Genomic DNA, 21,282 nt, shown 5'->3' on the forward strand with positions numbered 1-21,282 from the left:
AGGTTTCACATTATTCATTTTAATGCGTATTATAAAATTGCTGATTTACATTTAAATGAAATCATTTATTGCAATTCCATATATGAAAATAATAATTTGTACTCGTTATTTATGACAGTTTTGATAATAAACAGAAATTTGACCAAATGAACCGTTTTCAGAATGTTTGTGGGGTTTCTGTGCCATAATGTGGATCTTTACTGAGGTAACTTGTCCAGTTGCTGGCTTGGATTAGCTTCCTGGGAGACCTACTATATAAAGAAGAGTAAATAAACATTAATCAAAGTGGCTGCACCGCAACAGCATCTGTACAGGAGCTCAAATACTAAAGAAAATAAAATTCAAAACGTTTCCATGTTGTGTTTTGAGTAGTGATGTCACCCTTGAATCTGAAGTTTCAAGGCGTAAGTCCAAAGAACGACGCGCGTTGCTTCGAATCACTGGGTGTGTTCAAAAACCTAGTGCGCTCTCTGCATAGACAGCATTTTACGTCATCCTATGCGCGCTCCCGAGAAGGAGGCTGTTCGAAATCCTAGATGCCTTAAAATGTTGTCTACTAAGGTGTCTTAAAATTTCAATGTTATTTTGACTCAAGAAGGAGTGAGCTTTTCTCACAGAAAAATAAAAAACATGGCGGACGTAGCGGAGAACCCAATGGAGTTCTTTTCAAATGTAAATAAATGATTATTGATTTTTAATTTGTATAAAAGTGTACAAGTGTATTTATTTGCAAACCTGTAAAAAACTTTTTGTAGTTCTTTTCCTAATGTAAGGAGGTTCTGCTGCACATTATTTAAAATAAGAGTTGTTTGTGAGCTATTCTTATAAAGGATATAGATAATTCAGATTTCTATTTTGTTTTATTGTTAATTATTGTGATATCATTATTGTCATAAAGTTTGAGTCCCTTAAAAGGATCATTATAGGTGGTGTTGTTACTATTTTTGCACTTCTGCAGTCTTTTAAATTACAATGCAAAAAAAAAAGAAATTTGAGTCTTATTTAAATTGCATTATACAAGAACATAAATTATCCCCACACAGGTCCTCTCTCTCAGCCCCATTCTCTCTCTCTCTCTCTCTCTCTCTCTCTCTCTACACACACATCTTTATGTAGAATTTAATGGCTAAGTTGGTCACAAGAGATTTTTTACATGTTGTGATATGAATTTGTTTAAAATAAAGTGTTGTTAAAAAGTTTAAAAAAAAGTCTCTCTCTCTCTCTCTGCTACATGTGCTTGGTCTCAGTGCCGCTTAATCATGTGATGGTACCACAACAAAACACAGCGGAGCAGGCGCAGTAAGGTGTGCATGTAAGATGTGAGAGGAGCGGTGTCTGTATAAACATGAGCTGCATCCGGAATCGCATACTTCCATACTCAATAGTACGCGAAATGAGTACGCGAGAGAGCGGTTAGTATGTCCGAATACATAGTATAAATATAGAGGTACGCGAGAAGTACCCGGATGACGTACTTATTGGGCAGCCATGTTTGAGTATGCAAGCGATGCACACTTGCGGTCCGCTAATGTATCCCATAATGCAACTGGAGCTGCGTAGGCATTCAAAGCGTAATAAGAAACAAGAAAGATAGCGGAAAACGGAGTCCTCTGTTCACAAGTGTAAGTAAGATAAATAAAATCAAACATTTTAAAGACGAATAAATAACAAAAACAATTTTGGCGAGTGGGGTTTGTAATGAGTCTGTAACTATGGTGATATTACGTCATCACGTCCTTACGTCATCACTTGACGTTGGCAAGATGGCGGATATAGTACGTAGCGGTGTTGTGTGCATACTGCATACTTCTGTACTGAAAGTATGTACTTTTTTACCGGCCGAGTAGTGCATACTTCCTCCAATCTAGTACGTACTCTGTAAGTATGCAATTCCAGACGCAGCTTAGGTCTCTACTTTGTGATAAAACGTGAGAAACGTACTGAATGTAGCTGAGAAAAAGTAAATCTGAAGTATCAATACTATCGATATTTGGATCGATCCGCCCATCACTAGTAATAAGGTTAGAACAGCCGTGTGAATGTATCAATACCTAACCTAGCCAACTAGTTCACAGCTGAGATACTGATTCAAACCCAAATAACTCATAAACCATAACTATTATTTTTATTATGTGCGCTGTGTGCAGTACACTAACTATACAAAAGATATTACAGCTGTGAGTTAAGATCCAAGTTCAACAACACTGTCACTAGTGTTAGCTGCTAAGCTAATTGCAGTGATTTCTGTTTCTATAAGCACTCTGTATTTATAACTCTATCATATTATTATTGTAATACATACATATTTGTAAGTAGCTGCTCTCAGTAGGGTTGTAGATAAATTCAGTTGTTAAAAGTTGTCTGAGTTCTTGTTTCTGGGTGCTTGACTTTCTCACAACATTACCATCATGGTGTATCACCACCAAGCCGGTAATTAACTCGTACCACGGTAGTTGTGTTTGCTGGATGAATAAATATGTACATTTCTAAAGGTGACCGAATATATGTGTCCTTGTTAATTTAAAATAAAAATAGATGCTATTCTGTTTACATTTATAAGCACAAAGTCAAAAGAAAAGAGCTTTCATTCACCCAAACACAAACACGGAATAAGAGCCTCACTACGCATGCGCAGACAGATTGATTCGTTTCCGTAGGGTGCGCAAAGTGCGTAAGGTGCGTCCGTACTTTACGTACGTATAGTTTACGCTATTATTTCCATAAAATTGCCCCTATTTCTGTATGTGCAAAGCAAAGTATTCTTAAACTTACAATCTTCCAATGCCTACCAATGTACTGATGTCTGTTAGAATTTTAACAATGTGACGGTACCTCAACAAAACACTTTAGAGCAGGAGGGGAGGAGTAGTTGTGCATGTAAGATGTGAGAGGAGCGGAGTCTGTACAGACATGGTCTTTACTTTCTGATGAAACGGGAGAAACGTGCTGAATGTAGTGGAGTAAAAGTAAAACTAAACTATCGATCCGATTACAATACCAACGTTGGTATGATAATATCCATATTTGGATCGATCCACCCCTACTACCTAGCCCTCTGCTTCTTTGTCCCTTGTGTCCAAAATGCATTTTTGTTGAACTGCTGGATGTAAACATTTCCATATATAAGTTAACAATGTCTAAAATATAATGCATTAGTGGTTCAGTTTTTACGTCTTCTGAAATTGAGTTCTAAGAGTCAAATGATGTAAAGAGTCATTTCTACGATTTTCTACGTGTGTGAGCACGGAGAGTCGACTCTAAAGATTCAATTCACGGAATCGATTCGGTTCATACGTGCAAAGATGAAGTTGATGAAAATGAACACTTTGGCAATGGTAAAACAAAGGGTCTCTAGAAAACCCTGCTAACCATTTAATTTACTCTTACAGCCATTAATTTTAGACCTAAGAATAAAATGGTCACAGAATAATTAAGTACACCGATTTGTTTAGTCGGGTAGAGCGCGAAGTAACGAAAGCCAGCGTGGTTTAACCAGCGTCCAATCACAGGCCAGTATTTGTTGAGTGACATTCATCTAAACTAATCAACTTTAGGATAGGGTTAATTTGCCCAATAGGCGGTCGTGTTTGGTTTCAAGGCGGTACCTGGGTGATCAGGAAGTTTTCCTGCTCTGCTGCAACTGCGTGGTAAAGTATTAATTTTGAATTAATGTGTAAATAAACGATCGCAGGCATGTTTGTACCACAAACTAACAGTTATTACATTTAAACACATTAGATGTGCACATGTGATTGTCGATTTTGTTATTTCTTGAACAGTATAATTGATTAGGCTGTACAGACCACATAAACATATTGGTGCAGCACGTTTAAATGTAAACAGCACGTTTATTATCACAGTGTGGAAACCCTACAGTGATTAATTCAACCAAACAGGGTTAGAACATGAATCTGCACTTATTAAAATTTTAATGTTGGAATATTGCTTTGGTATGATCCTCTGTCTTCTTTGGATATTTACTGGAGTGGATATTATTGGAGTTTTAGAGCAGCAATTGGGTAACCAATCCATATTATTACAGACAGTGTTGTAACAAGATGTATTTGCACATTTTATTATCTACATTGTATCTAATAATTACAGAAAAACTAATTATGTCATGATTGTGACATAAGGTCACTGGATACTTCTAATTAATCCAGTCTTTTGTTATTTTAAACTTGTAACATGCCCACCTGCTGTGCCCATGTTGGCCAGCATGCAGGTGATGGTGCAGATTGACGGAAAGTGCACTTCAAAAGCATTCTCTGCACTTAATTAGGCATTACTTGTTTCACCTACCTAGGGTTGGCTCTTTACCAACTTGGCTCATTGCTGAGTGCTTAATTGACTTACTGATTCCTTGTTTGTTTGGTTTTGTTTGTGGTTTGTTGGTTAACATTTAGTGCTAAAAGTTGATGACCAGCCCGGCTTCTCCCACTGACCTTTTTGGCAGCCTTCTTTTGTCCTGAATTCCAGGAACAGTGGGCATAGCAGCTTTTTTGCCAGCATTCCTGTGTGTAGCTGTTATGGTGACATTCTGGGTGCCTATTGTGTCCAGTAGTGACATGATCACGTTTATGTTTTTGTTGCTTCCAGTTCACTTAGTGCCCCTCACTTAGGACTTGCTCATGGATTGAGTAGTTGGCACAGTTGCAACCCAACACTTTTTTTCTTGTTCTCTTGTCTATCTCTTTGTTTTCTGGATTCATTGGCACTGCTTTAGTGGGCCGGTTGCTGTCTTTCTAGGCTTGAGTTATGCTTCAAGCTGTGGTTTTGGTTTGGTCTTGTTTTGTAATTTGATCAGCTGATCACTAATGACAGTGTGGCTCTACACACACAATACTGTGCTTTGTGATACTGCACTTCTAGCAGGTAAAAAGAAGTGATCGCCAGCTGTGCATTTTACAAAAAAAAAATTTCCATTTCCAAAAAAAAAAAAAAACACTTTGGTTCTAACAGGTTTCAGCAGATTTGTGTTCTTCGACTGTTGTTTACTAAAACTTGAGAAATGAAATGTTTACTCCTCTGTAAGTCGCTCTGGATAAGAGCGTCTGCTAAATGCAGAAAATTTAAATATAAATGTAAATGCATGTGTTGGAGGGGGCACGTGACAGACTCGGCCCTCCTCGATTGGCTGTGTGGGTGGCAGCAATTTTAAGGGAGAAATATGCTCCAATTTGCCACGACTAGATTGGATAAAAAGGGGAAAAATGAATTATTGGTCGCTATGACACTCAATGTTCTGAAAACTGGAACAGGTTATGCACTCACGTGATTTATACAGATGTATTTGCAATCTACAGTATTATATTAATAATCTCTAATAATGGGTTCCCCAACAGGCCAAAATGGACGCGACACAGCAGATCGAGGACTCCTTTTTCAGAGAGGAAGATACAGATGAAAATGAACAGGAGGAAGAAAATAAGAAAAAAGAACCACTGGCGACATTGAAGGTTTTTAAAAATAACCACATCCCAGAAATAGGTAAACATAACATAGTTTGGTCACACTAGCAGTCGCTTTTATGCCTATTGAAATGGCCACTTTGATGATGTATTTCAAGATGAGTCAGATTTCTGTTCATCAAGCCTATTTGTGTTCAATTAGCTAATATGGATGTAAATAGTTTGGCAGACAAGGTTTTGTTTCTGTGCATAAAGAAATGTGAGGTTATGAGTTTCTCTCATCCACAGAGGTGCCTCTCTACCTGGGCGAGAATACTTTGGGACGAGACCCTTCATCCTGCCCTGTGCCACTCCAAGCCCGTTCCATATCCAGCCGACACGCCATCATCTCCATCTCTGTATTTCGCACAAACGATCGGCAAGCTCCCAGTGAATCCACAGAGGCTCTGTTGTGGGACCTTGGCAGTTTAAACGGTACCAGAAAGGGCCGGACTAAGCTGACCCCACGGGTACGCTATGCACTGACTGATGGAGACAGTGTGGTCCTTGCAGATCTGCCATGTCAATACGTCAGCCTGAAGAACTCTGAAAACGATACAAATATGACCTTACCTGAAAAGGGGAATGTGAATTGTCTAGCACTGAATAGCAGTAGCTCAGAGGAGAGGACAGGAAAGGGGGTGGAGAAAGTCGGGAAGAAGAATGTGTTACCACCTGTGCCATCATGGAGTGAGAAAGACAAGAATAGTGTTCAGTCACCTCAGACGACTCCTAAACAACCAGAAAGGACGTTGGTGCCCGAGTCGGACTCAGACTCGGATGGAGAGAAGTGTGGACGAAGAGACAGAAGGAGGTTTGTAGGTAGGTACAGAGAATTCCGGCTAGTAATAGGACTCTGGTTTAATAACAATAAGATAATTCAGGCTGAGGACTTGAAGCAGTTTGCCGGGCACTTAGACACTGTAGGCTATGTCTAAGAGTAAGAAAGTTTGGATGGGGACCTCAGCTGCACACACAATATATAAATTGTTTTTTTTATATACATAATATATACATTTATATACCGATTGCGTCATGCTTCCTCTCCACCAATGCCGATCCCCGCTCTGATTGAGGAGAACGAAGTTAACCCATGCCCCCTCTGACACGTGGCCAGCAGCCATATGCATTTTGTCACCTACACTTTGACGAGTACAATGCGGATCAGCACTGTGTACGGAGAGACACACCCTGACAGCGCTCTTTTCCCCGTTTCTGTGCAGGTGGCATCAATCAGCCAGAGGTCATAATTGCATTGGTTATAAGAGAGTCCCTATCCAGCTTTTAATATCTTACCCCTATCTGAACAACAGGCCAATCGTTGTTCATGTGGCTGCTCAGCCCAGTCGGCAGGCAGAGCTGAGACTCGATACGATGTATTCGAGATCCCAGCTCTGGTGTTCCAGCGTGTGTTTTTACCGCTGCGCCACCTGAGCGGTCATAAATTGTATTTATTTATTTTTTTCATATTTTGTTATGGGGCGGCACGGTGGCTTAGGGGGTAGCACTGTCGTCTCACAGCAAGAAGGTCCTGGGTTTGATCCCCAGGTGGGGCGGTCTGGGTCCTTTCTCTGTGGAGTTTGCATGTTCTCCCAGTGTCTGCGTGGGTTTACTCTGGAAGCTCCTGTTTTCTCCCACAGTCCAAAGACATACAAGTGAGGTGAATTGGAGATACTAAATTGTCCATGACTGTGTTTGACATTAAACTTGTGTACTGATGAATCTTGTGTAATGAGTTACTACCGTTTCTGTCATGAATGTAACCAAAGAGTGTGAAACATGGTGTTAAAATACTAATAAATAAATAAATACATATCTTTTGTTATGTTTTAGCCTCAGAATCAGCTTCTTCAGACCTCTCAAGCCCCATATGTTCAACATTCCTGACCCCAGCAAGCAAAGTCGTTCCAGAGAGGTAAATTTAAAAAGCCAGTAACACCTTGCTTAACTTTATCTCAGCTCAGCATTTGTTAAAGTTACTACAATTTTGTGATTAAAATTAGAGATACATTTATACAGGACACTGACAAAATGACAGCACACCCCTTCTAATCATAAGGTTCAGGTGTTTCAGTCACACCCACTGCTATCAGGTGTATACAATCGATGAAATAAAATAGATAATATCCGTCCAACTTTGTGGCAACACTTTGGGAAAAGTCATTTCTTGTTCCAAAGCAAGGTTGATAAAAACATGGTTTGATGAGTTTGATAGCCTGCATAGTACCCTGAAAGTAATTAAATATCATTGGGATAAATCGAAATATCATCTGTGAGCCGAGCTTTCTCATCAAATGTCAGTGCCTGATCTCACAAATGTTTTTTTGATTAATACAATAAGCATTCCTACAGTGGAGTTTTTTTGCTGCAAAAGTGGGTCAACTTTGAGCATGGTTTTAAAATGGGATGTCTACCAAGCTCATACCTAGGTGTCCACATATTTTTAGTGTAAGACCAATGATATGATGATAATGTGCCTAAATAACCAATACAGCCAGTACTGACTGTTGTGACTTGGGATAGTGGGTTTAGATTTTAAGACTCAGAGGGTGGCACGGTGGCTAAGTGGGTAGCACTGTCGCCACACAGCAAGAAGGTCCTGGGTTTCGATCCCCAGATGGGGCGGTCTGGGTCCTTTCTGTGTGGAGTTTGCATGTTCTTCACGTGTCTACGTGGGTTTCCTCCGGGTGCTCTGGTTTCCTTCCACAGTCCAAAGACATGCAAGTGAGGTGAATTGGAGATACAAAATTGTCCATGACTGTGTTTGATATAACCTTGTGAGATGATGAGTCTTGTGTAGCGAGTAACTACCGTTGTTGTTGTGGATGTAACCGAAGGGTGTAAAACATGACGTTAAAAATCCAAATAAACAAACAAACAATCAAGACTCAGATGCCAGTGTAGTGAAAGGACGGGTTTTTTTTCAGTCCATGTTTTATTTTGTCTACATTCTGCCTGTTATTCCATCTGTTAAATAATTTAATATTTAATTTAACATTCATCCCCTTTTTCCAGTGAGGATGAGTGCTCCATTACTCCATCCTCAGGAGTAAAAGATGACTCCATCTCCTCAGAATCCTCTAAACCTGACCCATTGCACTTCAACCTGGACAGTGATACAGACATTGAAGAAGAGGAGGTGGAGGTGACAAAGCCTGAACCGAAAGTTAAAGCTTCTGTAAAGGCAGAAGCAAATCCAGATCCTTTGCATATGGACAGTGACACTGATGTAGAAGAAGAAGAGGCAGACAAGTCCAAAAGTGATCCAGATGTTTCAGCTGGTTCTGCAAAACCGGGCACTGTAAATCCAGCTGCTCTCATAATGGACAGTGATACAGACGAAGAGGAGGGCGAGCCTCCTTCTGCATCCAGGGCTGTTCCTGAGCAGAAGAAACAGGCGATGAGTTCTGCAGAGTTTCACATGGACAGCGATACTGATGAGGAGGATAAAGATATTCCTGTGAACACCAGACCCCCAACCAGCCCTGCAGCCAAATTTCACCTGGACAGTGATGCTGACGCAGAGGATGAGCAGACTGTGAAGAATATCAAAGCTGGTGACAAGAATCAGTTAAATAGCAGCAAAGTTTTGGAATCCCTGAAGGATCCCAAGATGCCGCAATCGTACAGCGATACAGATGTTGAGGATGACAACACTCATATCAAGACTCCCACTGTGCCCAAAATCTCACCTTTGGAAATCAGCGCAGATGCACACCATGTCAGTCCTGTTAAGGTCCAGTCGGAAAAGAAGATAGATGAGTTTTGCATAGACAGTGATACAGATGTGGAAGAGGAAGAGGAGGTGAAGGAGAGCAAGCAGAAGAGAGAGGAAGCAGCAGGCATTATGCAGTCTTCAACACCAAGAGGTGCAGGTCACGATCACGATGCAGGTAATATGGCCACTTCTAAGAAAGAAAACATGATATTTAATAGGCATAAATAATAATTTGTAGGGATGTACCGATGCACCACAAGACAGTTAATAACCGAGCCAAAAATTCCACGATTCAAATCGATTTGACATGAAAATGAAACGATTTTCACTTTAAACAGCAGAGGGCGCTGGCGCTATATACCTCGCCTGGTTGACGTCACTGGCGCTATACGCCTGGTTGCCAGATTCTGGGTTTTTCAGCCAAATTGGGCTTAATTCAAAATAGTTTTGTATAGTTTGTATCTAACTCAGAAATAAAAGGGCATACATTATTTATAAATAAAAGAGAAGCACAAATACAGTATTTTATTTTCTTTTTTTTAAAGAAATAATAAAACGAAACTTTGTCATCATTTGTCTTCAATTTCAGTTTAAAAAATCAGGAAAAAATCGTATCGTGAACCCAGTATCGTGAATCGCATTGCATCGTGGGTAGAGTGTATCGTACATCCCTAGTAATTTGAAAAGAGAATGAAAAGGAAAAATGAAAGAAAAGTTGGGGTGCTTGAGTGGCATCGTGCTATATGCAATATGCTATCCCATCACTATGGCGAGCTCAAGCTATCCAGTTCTGAATTTCAGTGGTGCTACTGTTGCCTCACAGCAAGAAGGTCCTGGGTTTGATCCCCAGGTGGGGCGGTCCGGGTCCTTTCTGTGTGGAGTTTGCATGTTTTCCCCGTGTCCGCGTGGGTTTCCTCCGGGTTCTTCAACCCTGTTCTTCAATGGTCAGGACCCCTACAGGACCACCACAGAGCAGGTATTATTTGGGTGGTGGATCATTCTCAGCACTGCAGTGACACTGACATGGTGGTGGTGTGTTAGTGTGTGTTGTGCTGTTATGAGTGGATCAGACACAGCAGCGCTGCTGGAGTTTTTAAATATCGTGTCCACTCACTGTCCACTCTTTTAGACACTCCTACCTAGTTGGTCCACCTTGTAGATGTAAAGTCAGAGACGATCGTTCATCTCTTGCTGCTGTTTGAGTTGGTCATCTTCTAGACCTTCACCAGTGGTCACAGGACGCTGCCCACGGAGCGCTTTTGGCGGGATTTTTTGGTTGGTGGACTATTCTCAGTCCAGCAGTGACAGTGAGGTGTTTAAAAACTCCATCAGCGCTGCTGTGTCTGATCCACTCATACCAGCACAACACACACTAACACACCACCACCATGTCAGTGTCACTGCAGTGCTGAGAATGATCCACCACCTAAATAATACCTGCTCTGTAGTGGTCCTGGGAGAGTCCTGACCATTGAAGAACTGCATGAAAGGGGGCTAACAAAGCATGCAGTGAAACAGATGGACTACAGTCAGTAATTGTAGAGCTACAAAGTGCTTCTATATGGTAAGTGGAGCTGATAAAATGGACAGTGGTTTGATCCCCAGGTGGGGCGGCCCGGGTCCTTTCTGTGTGGAGTTTGCATGTTTTCCCCGTGTCCGCGTGGGTTTCCTCCGGGTGCTCCGGTTTCCTCCCACAGTCCAAAGACATGCAAGTGAGGTGAATTGGAGATACAAAATTGTCCATGTCTGTGTTCGATATAACCTTGTGTGAACTGGTTAACTTTGTGTAATGAGTAACTACCGTTCCTGTCATGAATGTAACCAAAGTGTAAAAACATGAAGTTAAAATCCTAATAAACAAACAAACAGTGGTGCTACCTACCTGGCCAGGCATCCAACAGAGTATGTGGATCCCCAAAAATAAGCTTACTGGACATTCCATTCCAAAACAATGGGCATTACTATCGAGTTGCCCCTTTCCCTTGAGCTGTAACTGCCTTTACTTTTCTGAGGCTTTAAACAAGATTTACAAAAAAGCACTTGTGAGGTCAGACACTGATGTTGGACGAGAAGGTCTGGATCCCAATCGGCATTCCAGTTCATTTCAAAGGTGTTCAATGTTCAATTTGTTAAGCTATTTCCATAAAGACCTTGCTTTGTGCACAGCAATACAGTCATGAAACAGAAAAGGCCTTTCCTAAACTGTTGGCACAGTTTGAAAAACATATAACTTGTTTTATATAATTAATTTTAATTATTGGTCAGCAATGAATGTGACCTAAACATCTGAACCTATATAATTTAAAGATGTATATTATGTAAACAGTCTTTTCTCTGACTGTATTGATTTCTCCTCCTTGTTCAGGACCGGCACTCCCTTCTCTTCTCCACCCGGTTATCTCTCCTGGTGCCATCAGTCAATACGATGATGACTTTGCTGTGGCTGAAACTCAGTCTTTTGTGTGTGATGCTGCCCCTGCCGATGCCACACTGGACGAGACACCACAGTCTCTGAACGGCCATGAATCTCGGCACTCAGATGACCGACTGGCAGAACCTAAGGAGAATGATCAGAGTTTGACAGAGGAGGACTGGCACCTGCACCCAACCCTGCTATTTGGTAAGCCAATTATCACTCCATTCTGCCACTCTGAAATGCCCTGTAGAATCCAGCTTTCCAGCACTGTACCTAGTCTTAAGAAATGTGCTAGTTTCAGACTCAATCTTTTATTAATTAGATTTACACTGATCAGCCATAACATTAAAACCACCTCCTTGTTTCTACACTCACTGTCCATTTTATCAGCTCCACTTACCATATAGAAGCACTTTGTAGTTCTACAATTACTGACTGTGGTCCATCTGTTTCTCTACATCCGTTTTTAGCCTGCTTTCACCCTGTTCTTCAATGGTCAGGACCCCTACAGGACCACCACAGAGCAGGTATTATTTAGGTGGTGGATCATTCTCAGCACTGCAGTGACACTGACATGGTGGTGGTGTGTTAGTGTGTGTTGTGCTGTTATGAGTGGATCAGACACAGCAGCGCTGCTGGAGTTTTTAAATATCGTGTCCACTCACTGTCCACTCTTTTAGACACTCCTACCTAGTTGGTCCACCTTGTAGATGTAAAGTCAGAGACGATCGTTCATCTATTGCTGCTGTTTGAGTTGGTCATCTTCTAGACCTTCACCAGTGGTCACAGGACGCTGCCCACGGAGCGCTTTTGGCTGGATTTTTTGGTTGGTGGACTATTCTCAGTCCAGCAGTGACAGTGAGGTGTTTAAAAACTCCATCAGCATTGCTGTGTCTTATCCACTCATACCAGCGCAACACACACTAACACACCACCACCATGTCAGTCTCACTGCAGTGCTGAGAATGATCCAACACCCAAATAATACCTGCTCTGTAGTGGTCCTGTGGGGGTCCTGGAAGAGTCCTGACCATTGAAGAACAGCATAAAAGGGGGCTAACAAAGCATGCAGTGAAACAGATGGACTACAGTCAGTAATTGTAGAGCTACAAAGTGCTTCTATATGGTAAGTGGAGCTGATAAAATGGACAGTGAGTGTAGAAACAAGGAGGTGGTTTTAATGTTATGGCTGATCAGTGTACATGGTACAAAACATGACTTTGTAGTAGATGCAGGAACATAAAACATGGAATGAATCACTAGATTTGAGATGTCAATTGAATTTAGGCAGTTGCTTAGTGGCTCTATTGGTTAGAAGGCTGCTTGTTCACCACCAGGTTGCCACTATTGGGCCCCTGAGCGAGGCTCTTAACCCTTATTTGCTGGGGTTGTATTCAGTCACCTTTGAAAGTCACTTAATTTCAAGATCTGGTCATCTGAGCTAAGACAAGCTTGCTAACCAAGCTTAGGTATAGGCTGAAGGTTTAGACTGTGATCAGGGCAGCTGTAGCCTAGCGGTTATGGTACTGGACTAGTAAGCAGAAGGTTGCTGGTTCAAACTGTACTGCCAGGTTGCCGCCGTTGGGCCCTTGAGCAAGGCCCTTAACCCTCAATTGCTTAGACTGTATAATGTAAGTTGCTTTGGATAAAAAAAAGCGTCTGCTAAATGCTGAAAATGTAAAATGTAAATATGCATCACCCAACATGTATTGTTTTATAGACTCCTTTATTTTATAGTAAAAATCATTTGTATTATGTTTTTCCTATAGATAAAAATTCAGAAGGCAATGCAAAAACTGGGCAGCTGCAGCAGGATCTGGAGGCCACGCAAGCCTACGCAACCCAGTTCTACCAAGAGGAGGTGAACGAGGAGGAAAAGCAAACACAGCCATTCACTGCTTTGGCCCACGCCAGTGTTTATACTGCTGAAACCCAGCTCATTGCCCAAGAGCAGGATAAAGATAACAGCGATCATGTTGCTACTAAGGTGCCAGTTGCTAGTGAAAATAGAGGAGGGACTGAAGAGATGCATTTTGATTCACATCTCTCTACTGCTGACACCTTGCTTATTATCAGGAGTCCAAGGCAGGAGGAGGAAACTCAGCCCTTTGCCTTTCTTGCTGCTTTGAAAGAACAGGAAGAAAAAGAGAGAGCAGAGAAAGAGAGCAGAGATCAGGGGGAGAAATATGGATGCGAAAATAAAATGAATGAAAGGTTGGAACAAAAAGGAAAAATACATGAAAAGAAGGAAGAATCTAGAAATAATCTTGAACATGAGAAGAACGAACAAGAAGAGAGGAAAGGTTTGACAGATGATGATGCAGAGGAAGAGCAAACACAGCCTATTGACTCGGAGGATACCCATGTCACTATTGCTGAAACACAGCCTATGTCTGAGGAAGAGGAAGAGCAGGTAAAAACGTTGCCGAGCAATTCCAGGTTAAGCAAAAGAAGCAGCAGGAAAAGACAGACTACTACAGTTGAGCCAACACAACCTCTTGAGGCTGATGATACTGATGTTGGTTTTGCTCAGGATGAGGACGAACAAAAGGAAGAACAGCAAAATGAAGCCAGTTCTAGCATGACACATAAAAGGAGGAGACAAGCTGGTGAAGTTGAGCCAGCACTGCCTGTAGTCCAGGAGCAAACGCAGCCTATTGAGACTGATGATACCGATGCTGGTTTTGCTCAGGATGAGGACGAACAAAAGGAAGAAAAACAAAATGAACCCAGTACTAGCATGACACGTCAAAGAAGGAGACAAGCCAGTGAAGTTGAGCCAGCACTGCCTGTAGACCAGGAGCAAACGCAGCCTACTGAGTCTGATTTAACAGACAATATTAGTGCTCCGGATGAGGATGGGCAAAGGGAAGAAAAACAAAATGAACCCAGTGCTAGCAGGACCCGTCAAGGGAGACAAGCTAGTGAAGTTGAGCCAGCACTGCCTGTAGTCCAGGAGCAAACGCAGCCTATTGAGACTGATGATACCGATGCTGGTTTTGCTCAGGATGAGGACGAACAAAAGGAAGAAAAACAAAATGAACCCAGGTCTAGCACGACCCGTGGAAGAAGGAGACAAGCTAGTGAAGTTGAGCCAGCACTGCCTGTAGACCAGGAGCAAACACAGCCTATTGAGTCTGATTTAACAGAAAATATTAGTTCTCAGGATGAGGGCGGACAAAAGGAAGAACAACAAAATGAACCTAGATCTAGCAGGACACATAAAAAACCTAAACGAGCCGGAAAAGTTGAGCCAACACTGTCTGCAGACAAGGAGCAAACGCCGCATATTGAGGCTGATATCCACGTCTCTGTTGTTGAGGATAAGAAAAAACAGGAGGACGAGAAACAGCACAAACCCAGTTCTAGAAAGACATCTTGCAAAGGAGACCAGGCTGCAAAACTTGAACCAACACAACCCTCTGAGGTTGATGATAACCAGGTTGCCTCTGTTAAGGATGTGAAAGAACTGGAGAAAGAACAAGTTGATCTCAATTCTACAAATAATTCTCTTAGAGAAGAGGAACAAACACTGCCTCCTGAAGCTGATGGTACCCATGTTCCCATTGTTGAAGATCAGGAAGCATGCAGGGAAGAGCCACAGGTTGAAGCCAGTTTGGTCAAGAGATCCCACAGAGGAAGAGGTAAACCAGTCACTAAAGTTGAACCAATACAGCCAATCGATTCTGTTGACACTCACATCACCACTGTAGGACAAGAGGAGAAACAAACAAAGCCTAGGTCTAGTAGAAGGTCTTGCAGAGTAAGACAGTCCGCTAAAGTTGAGCCAACACAGCCAATAGAATCTGGTGATACTCATGTTCTCACTGTTAACAATAAAGGAGAACAGATGAAAGAGCACCAGTTTAAAGCCCCTTCTAAGGGGACAACTGGCAGGATGACACAGATTGCTGAAGTTGAACCAACATTGCCTCTTGGGGCAGAGGTTCACCATGTCATTGCTGATGAAGATAAAAAGGTACAGGAGGAAGAACAAGCAAATAAAGACAGGTCTAGCAGAAGATCTGGCAGGAGAAGGGAGCCAACACTGCCTCTTGATTCTGATTCTAACACCCATCTGGCTGCTGAAACCCCACAGATTGATGTCATTGAGCAGGATGAAGAGGAGGAACAGCCCAGGAAAAGTCAAAGAGGAAGAGCAACATCCAGCAGGGGCAAAGGAGAAGCTACTGCCAAGAGAGAGAGCAAGAGGAAGAAGGTTGCATCAGCACCGAAGGAAGAAGAAGACAGCGAAAGTGAAGGCAAGGGGGTAAAGGTTAGAGGAAAAGGAAGAAAAGAAGAGAATGAAGAGGTGGAAAGTTGTGAGCATGAAAAGAATGCCACATCGAAGAGAACGGACAAAGAGGAGAAGGAAAGGTTGGAGAAGGAGCAAAAAGACAAGGAAGCAAGAGAGCAAGAAAGGATAGAAAGAGAGAAGGAAGAAAATGAGAGGCTTGAAAAGGAGAAGGAGCAAGAAAGGAATGGACAACAGGAAAAGGACAACAAAATGAGAGAAAATGAGATGCGAGATGAAGAGGAGACGGAAGTCATTGATAAGAAAAAGAGAAAAGGAAAACGGAAAGCAGGTCTCGAAAAGAAAAACGAGAGCCAGAAAGAAGAGGATCAACAATTAGAACAACAAACTGTGAAATGTGAAACTATAAAGCAAGAACCAGAAGAGAAAACGGACGTGAAACCCAGACGAGGCAGATGCTCCACCAGGAAATTGTTGGCCCCCTCTGCTGACATGTATGATGATGTTCCTGCTAAAAGAACTCGCTCACGGTCCAACTCCTCTAACTCTGTGTGCTCTGAACTGTCTACATCCACCCTGGAGAGCCAAAGTGGAGTAAGGGGAAGACCGGGAAGGAGGAGTGTCGAAAAACCAAATGAACAAAACAGGACATCTAATGAGAAGGAGGAGGCTCGCTCCAGCTCCAGAAGCTTAGAGAGATCCAGCAGCAATGTCGCCACTCCGAACCGAGGCAGAGGGAGAGGTAGAAAGAGTATTAAAATAGAAGAGCCAGAGGCCGAAGAGGAGGGACAGCACCCTGCAGTTGCAGCGAAAGGAAGAGGCAGAGGAAAGGGAAGAGGTGGAAAACATGATGTTAAATTAGAGGCAACTTGTGAGCTAGAAAAGGACGACATGGCTGCAATGAATGAAAGTGTTGTGAGCCGTACCAACAGCAGAGGGCGGAAGAGAGGTGCTGATTCCTCCATTCTGACAGAGGAAACGCCGCAGCCAACTCCAAAAACCCCTCGTCGCTCAACAGCAGGACAGGCGTACAAGGTAGAAGAAAACGCTTTCTACAGATATTTGTCCAGAAATTGTTTTATTTCAAATTAAGTTTATTCTCATTTTAGTGCAAAAAGAAATGTATATCAAGATAATTCAATTGTCAATACACCAGAGATGGGTCGCACACAGCGACTTCAGACTCGACTCGGACTCGTTTTAAATGACTCGGCTCATGACTCGCAAAAAATGACTCATAAACAAGTCCCAAGCGTCAGCATGTGTTAACATTAGTTACGTGTGACAATTATATATATCTAATTATTAAGAAAAGAGTGCTCACAGGGTGTGTCTCTCCGTACACAGTGCTGAGCTGCACTGCACTCGTCAAAGTGTAGGTGATAAGATGCATATGGCATGCTGCCCACGTGTCGGAGGGGACGTGGGTTAGCTTCATTTTCCTCTATTAGAGCAGGGATCGGCATTGGTGGAGAGGAAGCATGACGCAATCGGGCAATTGGACGCGCTAAAAAGGGAAGCAAATGCATAAAGAAAATATATGTATAAATTTTGTCAGCCTTTTTCTCAGTGTTTCACAGTTAAGCACATAATTACCTGTAGAAAGAACTTAAGACAAGCAGTAGGCATGATTTCGCTGAGCACATCCATATAACCAGTATACCAAATTTCTTATGTACAATCTCTTTTAGGTCCTGTTTACAGGAGTGGTGGATGAGGACGGGGAAAAGGTTTTAATGCGCCTGGGTGGATGCCTTGCAAAAGGAGTGGGTGATATGACCCACCTAGTAACTGACAAAGTTCGTCGCACTGTTAAGTTCTTGTGTGCTGTGGCCCGAGGAGTGCCCATCGTCACCCCTGACTGGCTGATTAAGGTAACTTATTAGCCAAGCAAGAGATCAAGTCCAGATTAAGTACAGAAATACTCTCTCTCAATATCTCTCTCTTTCTTTCTCTCCTTTAACTGCCCTACCTTTTCCAATCAGTGTGGTAAAGCAGAGAGCTTTCTCTCTTCTAATGGCTTCTTAGTAAAGGATGTGGAGCAAGAGAGGAAGTTTAATTTTACTCTGCAAGAGTCTCTGAGAGCAGCCAGCCGTCAGCCCCTATTACAGGTATATCGTCTCCTATATATTGTCATATGTTTCCAAGCAATAGTGAATCACTAGCACCAACAATCGAATACTCCCATTTGGAGTGGAAGCACTGATTACAAACTAGATGCATTTCTTTTTATTTATTTATTTGAGCAATATCCATTAGTATATGCACATAAAAGCACTCAGTTGCCAGTTTATTGGTAACATTAATACTACTTTTAACAGTAGGCTTCAACATTATTGGCCTTATTGATGGGAGAAGTTGTCCTCAAGATTAATTAGCCCGATCTCTTTGAGCATTTTTAACATTTAATTGAAGTAAATGTATTCCAAGAAAAAATTCTGTGGCTTTCATGCTTTAAGTATTTCTGGCAGCCTTCCTTTACTAACATAACATCATTAAGTCCTCTTCTATAGTGCTTAAAGAGGTTTGACAACCCGGAACCAGTAATCTAAGAGCACTTCTCAATACACAATCTCTTCAGATCCTTCAGTCCTCTCTTTTTTCTTTAGCCCACCACATTGTTTTATGGGCTTCAGGATAGATGACTGTAAAAGCAAGTGGAAAATCTGTAGTCATACAAACCAATGACCATCGGTTAATTTAGAGGCATGTTTTTGATTATTGATCTGATCCAACCACGACCCTGTTTGAGCTTCTTGGCAGTCAGATTTTTATTTAAAATTTCCAACCAGCAACTTCACAGGTTTTTACACCAAACAGGACTTGATTATTAGGTCCCAAAAGCATTATTTTTTCTCAACTGACCATAGTTCCAAAGTTCCAGTAACATGCAGCAAAATCCAGACTCTTACTGTCAAATTTTGTTTGCATAGCTGTGCTTTTTTAACAATATGTCTGTAAAGCCTAGTTCATTAAGGTTTTTTTTTTATTAAATCCCAAGCTAGTCCTCAATATAACTTGGATGTACATTTATTGCTATTGACAGCACAGATCAACTCAGCATTAAATGTTTTTTTTATTTAGTTTAACCCTTTGATGCACAAGCTAAGCAAATCCCTTCTAATGCACAACATGGGTCAAAAATGACCCATATTCATCCATTCAAGAATATTTTCATATGCACATTTGTCAGTTATTCGTGTATTTGCTGTCTTATCTAATAAAAGCTATCTATACTAGAATATGTAAACAGCTAGCAAGCAAATAGTATTGGACATATTCAAGATTTAAGAGCCTAATCTTTGGTTGTCTTTCAAAAGATCAGTAAATATGTTTTTGACTACAAACACTTACAAATGTCAGTAGTTTCTGTCAAATTCCATACATTTTTGACCCATGTTGTGCATTAGAAGGGTAGTGATACAAAAAAGATTTTTATTAAAAACTATATATATATAAAACTGAAATAAGTATTTGTGATGATCAAAAACAAGTTAATTGAGGAATTCATGGAAGCTTGAATGATGAAATTAATTTATTGCAAAGATATAGAAAATAAAAACTCAGTTGGGTCACTTTTGACCCAGGTTGTGCATCAAAGGGTTAATTTTAAATTATTTGTTTTAGTTTGTGTATGGCTGAAAAAAACCACATGTCTGAATGTACACTATATGGCCAATATATGACAACTGACCATGAGCGTTTTGGACATTCCAAAACCATCCTGCTTGTGGCTAAAAAAAAGTCTCTACTTCTCTAGGAAGCCTTTCCAGAAGATTTTGAGGTATGAGTCTGGGAATTCGTACCTATTAAGTCAGAACAGTGTTTTTAGGGTAGGCACTAATGTTGGTTGATAAGGCCTGACTTACTAAGGTCAGACCTCTGAAGTTCCTCCACAACAAATCATGTCTTTATAGAAATTGGTTTGTGGATGGAAGCACAATCATGCTGAAACATTAAAGTGCCTTTCCTAAACTGTTGCCTCAAAGTTAAAAGCATATGATTTATTTTATATTAATATATTATATTATTAATATTAAACACATCTTAAGAGTGGGTGTGGCTGAGACACTCATACTGAATAATTAGTGGATGTCTCTATAATGTTGGCTATATAGTATATGTGGGCACCTGACAATGAGCTTCTTGGACATCGAATGTCAAAACCATGGACACTGAGTCTTTCACTTTCATTTTAGTCTATAGAAACAAATATTGTTCACTTGAACAGAGTTACTTGAGTCTTGCTTTAAACAGTGCATTTCACTTCTCGACAGGGTTATGAGATTCATGTAACGCCTTCTGTAAAGCCTGAACCACTTCAGATGAAGGAGATCATTACCTGCTGTGGGGCCCGCTACCTTCCCAAGATGCCCTCTTCTCGCAAGGTGATAATACACTGACATTATTTAAATGTCCATGCAAACAGCATATGACATAACCATAACCATTATTGTCTAAAAGTTCAGAAGAGCCTTACTGGTCCTGCTCTTTGGTTGATGGAATAGCATCCCTTTGATCCTTATTAATTAAAGCAACACTAGGGAGGGCTTTATGTCAAGTAAGGGTTTTAAAATGTAACGGGAAGCTACTATATAGGGAAACATATCCTATTCCTTCTGAACTGGCTTTCTTACATGTTGAATTGAATTAAAGTAACTATAATGCCCCTTTTACTGTGCCAGGATCAGGTGTTGGTGGTATCATCTGAGGAGGACAGGGTGCAGTGTCAAAATGCTCGGAGGTTGTCTCTTCCAGTTGTCAGTGCTGAGTTTCTGTTGACTGGCATTCTTCAGCAGAAAGTAGACTTGAACACACATGCGCTCCCGCTTTCACCTACTACTTCAACCAAACCTGCTGCTCGAAGCCGTGGAAAGTAGCTTCAACAAAAAAAACATCATGAAGATTTGTTCTGAGGTCTGAAGTCTAATGAAATGTTCCAGAGCATTTCACATCTTTATTTAAAAAGCTGCTATTGACTGTAAGAGGGTTGCCAATCCTCAACGTGCCTTTGAACTTTCTGTCCAGGCATTTTAAGCTACCAAGTGAATAAACTTTTGTTAACTTTACAATTATGTTGCTTTTTGTTTGTAAATGTATGACATATGAATTGTTCACACCGGTGGAAATCAAATTTTTATTTTGATTCATGAGACGAAGGTCAGATTTGTTGTAGTTGTAACCTTCCTTGATAAAAATGTATTGCAAATGTTCTTTTTGGTTGCCTCCTAACAGCACCAATCCTGACTGATTAGGATCCCTGCAATGTAGCTGCCAATTAATTTAAGCCTTCACTTACTAACTGGTTGCACAATTCAAATGCCTGGATACCAGAGGATATTGTCTTTTAGCCCTATGAAACAGCTTTTGTGGTTGACATGGTTCTCTTGGACTGCGGAGGTCATTTACATTTTGAGTTGTCAGTACCCATGAGCAACCAGAC

At 41.3% G+C, this 21,282-nt stretch overlaps 1 protein-coding gene across 1 annotated transcript; it reads left to right on the plus strand.

The window, feature by feature from the left end:
- Positions 1–3,584: 3,584 nt before the first annotated feature.
- Positions 3,585–20,911, plus strand: mdc1 (mediator of DNA damage checkpoint 1). Its single transcript, XM_062992747.1, has 11 exons — positions 3,585–3,647; positions 5,346–5,490; positions 5,700–6,272; positions 7,284–7,365; positions 8,466–9,343; positions 11,534–11,788; positions 13,354–16,874; positions 17,531–17,713; positions 17,825–17,950; positions 20,117–20,227; positions 20,525–20,911. Exons 2-11 carry the CDS (start codon positions 5,352–5,354, stop codon positions 20,717–20,719), a joined length of 6,063 nt encoding a protein of 2,020 aa, XP_062848817.1. The 5' UTR covers positions 3,585–3,647; positions 5,346–5,351; the 3' UTR covers positions 20,720–20,911.
- The last annotated feature ends 371 nt before the right edge of the window (positions 20,912–21,282 follow it).

The sequence above is a fragment of the Trichomycterus rosablanca genome, chromosome 3, assembly GCF_030014385.1.
Source record: "Trichomycterus rosablanca isolate fTriRos1 chromosome 3, fTriRos1.hap1, whole genome shotgun sequence".
NCBI lineage: Eukaryota > Metazoa > Chordata > Actinopteri > Siluriformes > Trichomycteridae > Trichomycterus > Trichomycterus rosablanca.

Bases quoted from the DNA above. Each gene is read 5' to 3' on its own strand.
- mdc1 (XM_062992747.1), top strand. From the start codon at position 5,352: ATGGACGCGACACAGCAGATCGAGGACTCCTTTTTCAGAGAGGAAGAT. The intron at 11,789-13,353 runs GTAAGCCAATTA...TTTTTCCTATAG, and splicing joins GCACCCAACCCTGCTATTTG to ATAAAAATTCAGAAGGCAAT. The intron at 17,951-20,116 runs GTATATCGTCTC...ACTTCTCGACAG, and splicing joins GCCGTCAGCCCCTATTACAG to GGTTATGAGATTCATGTAAC.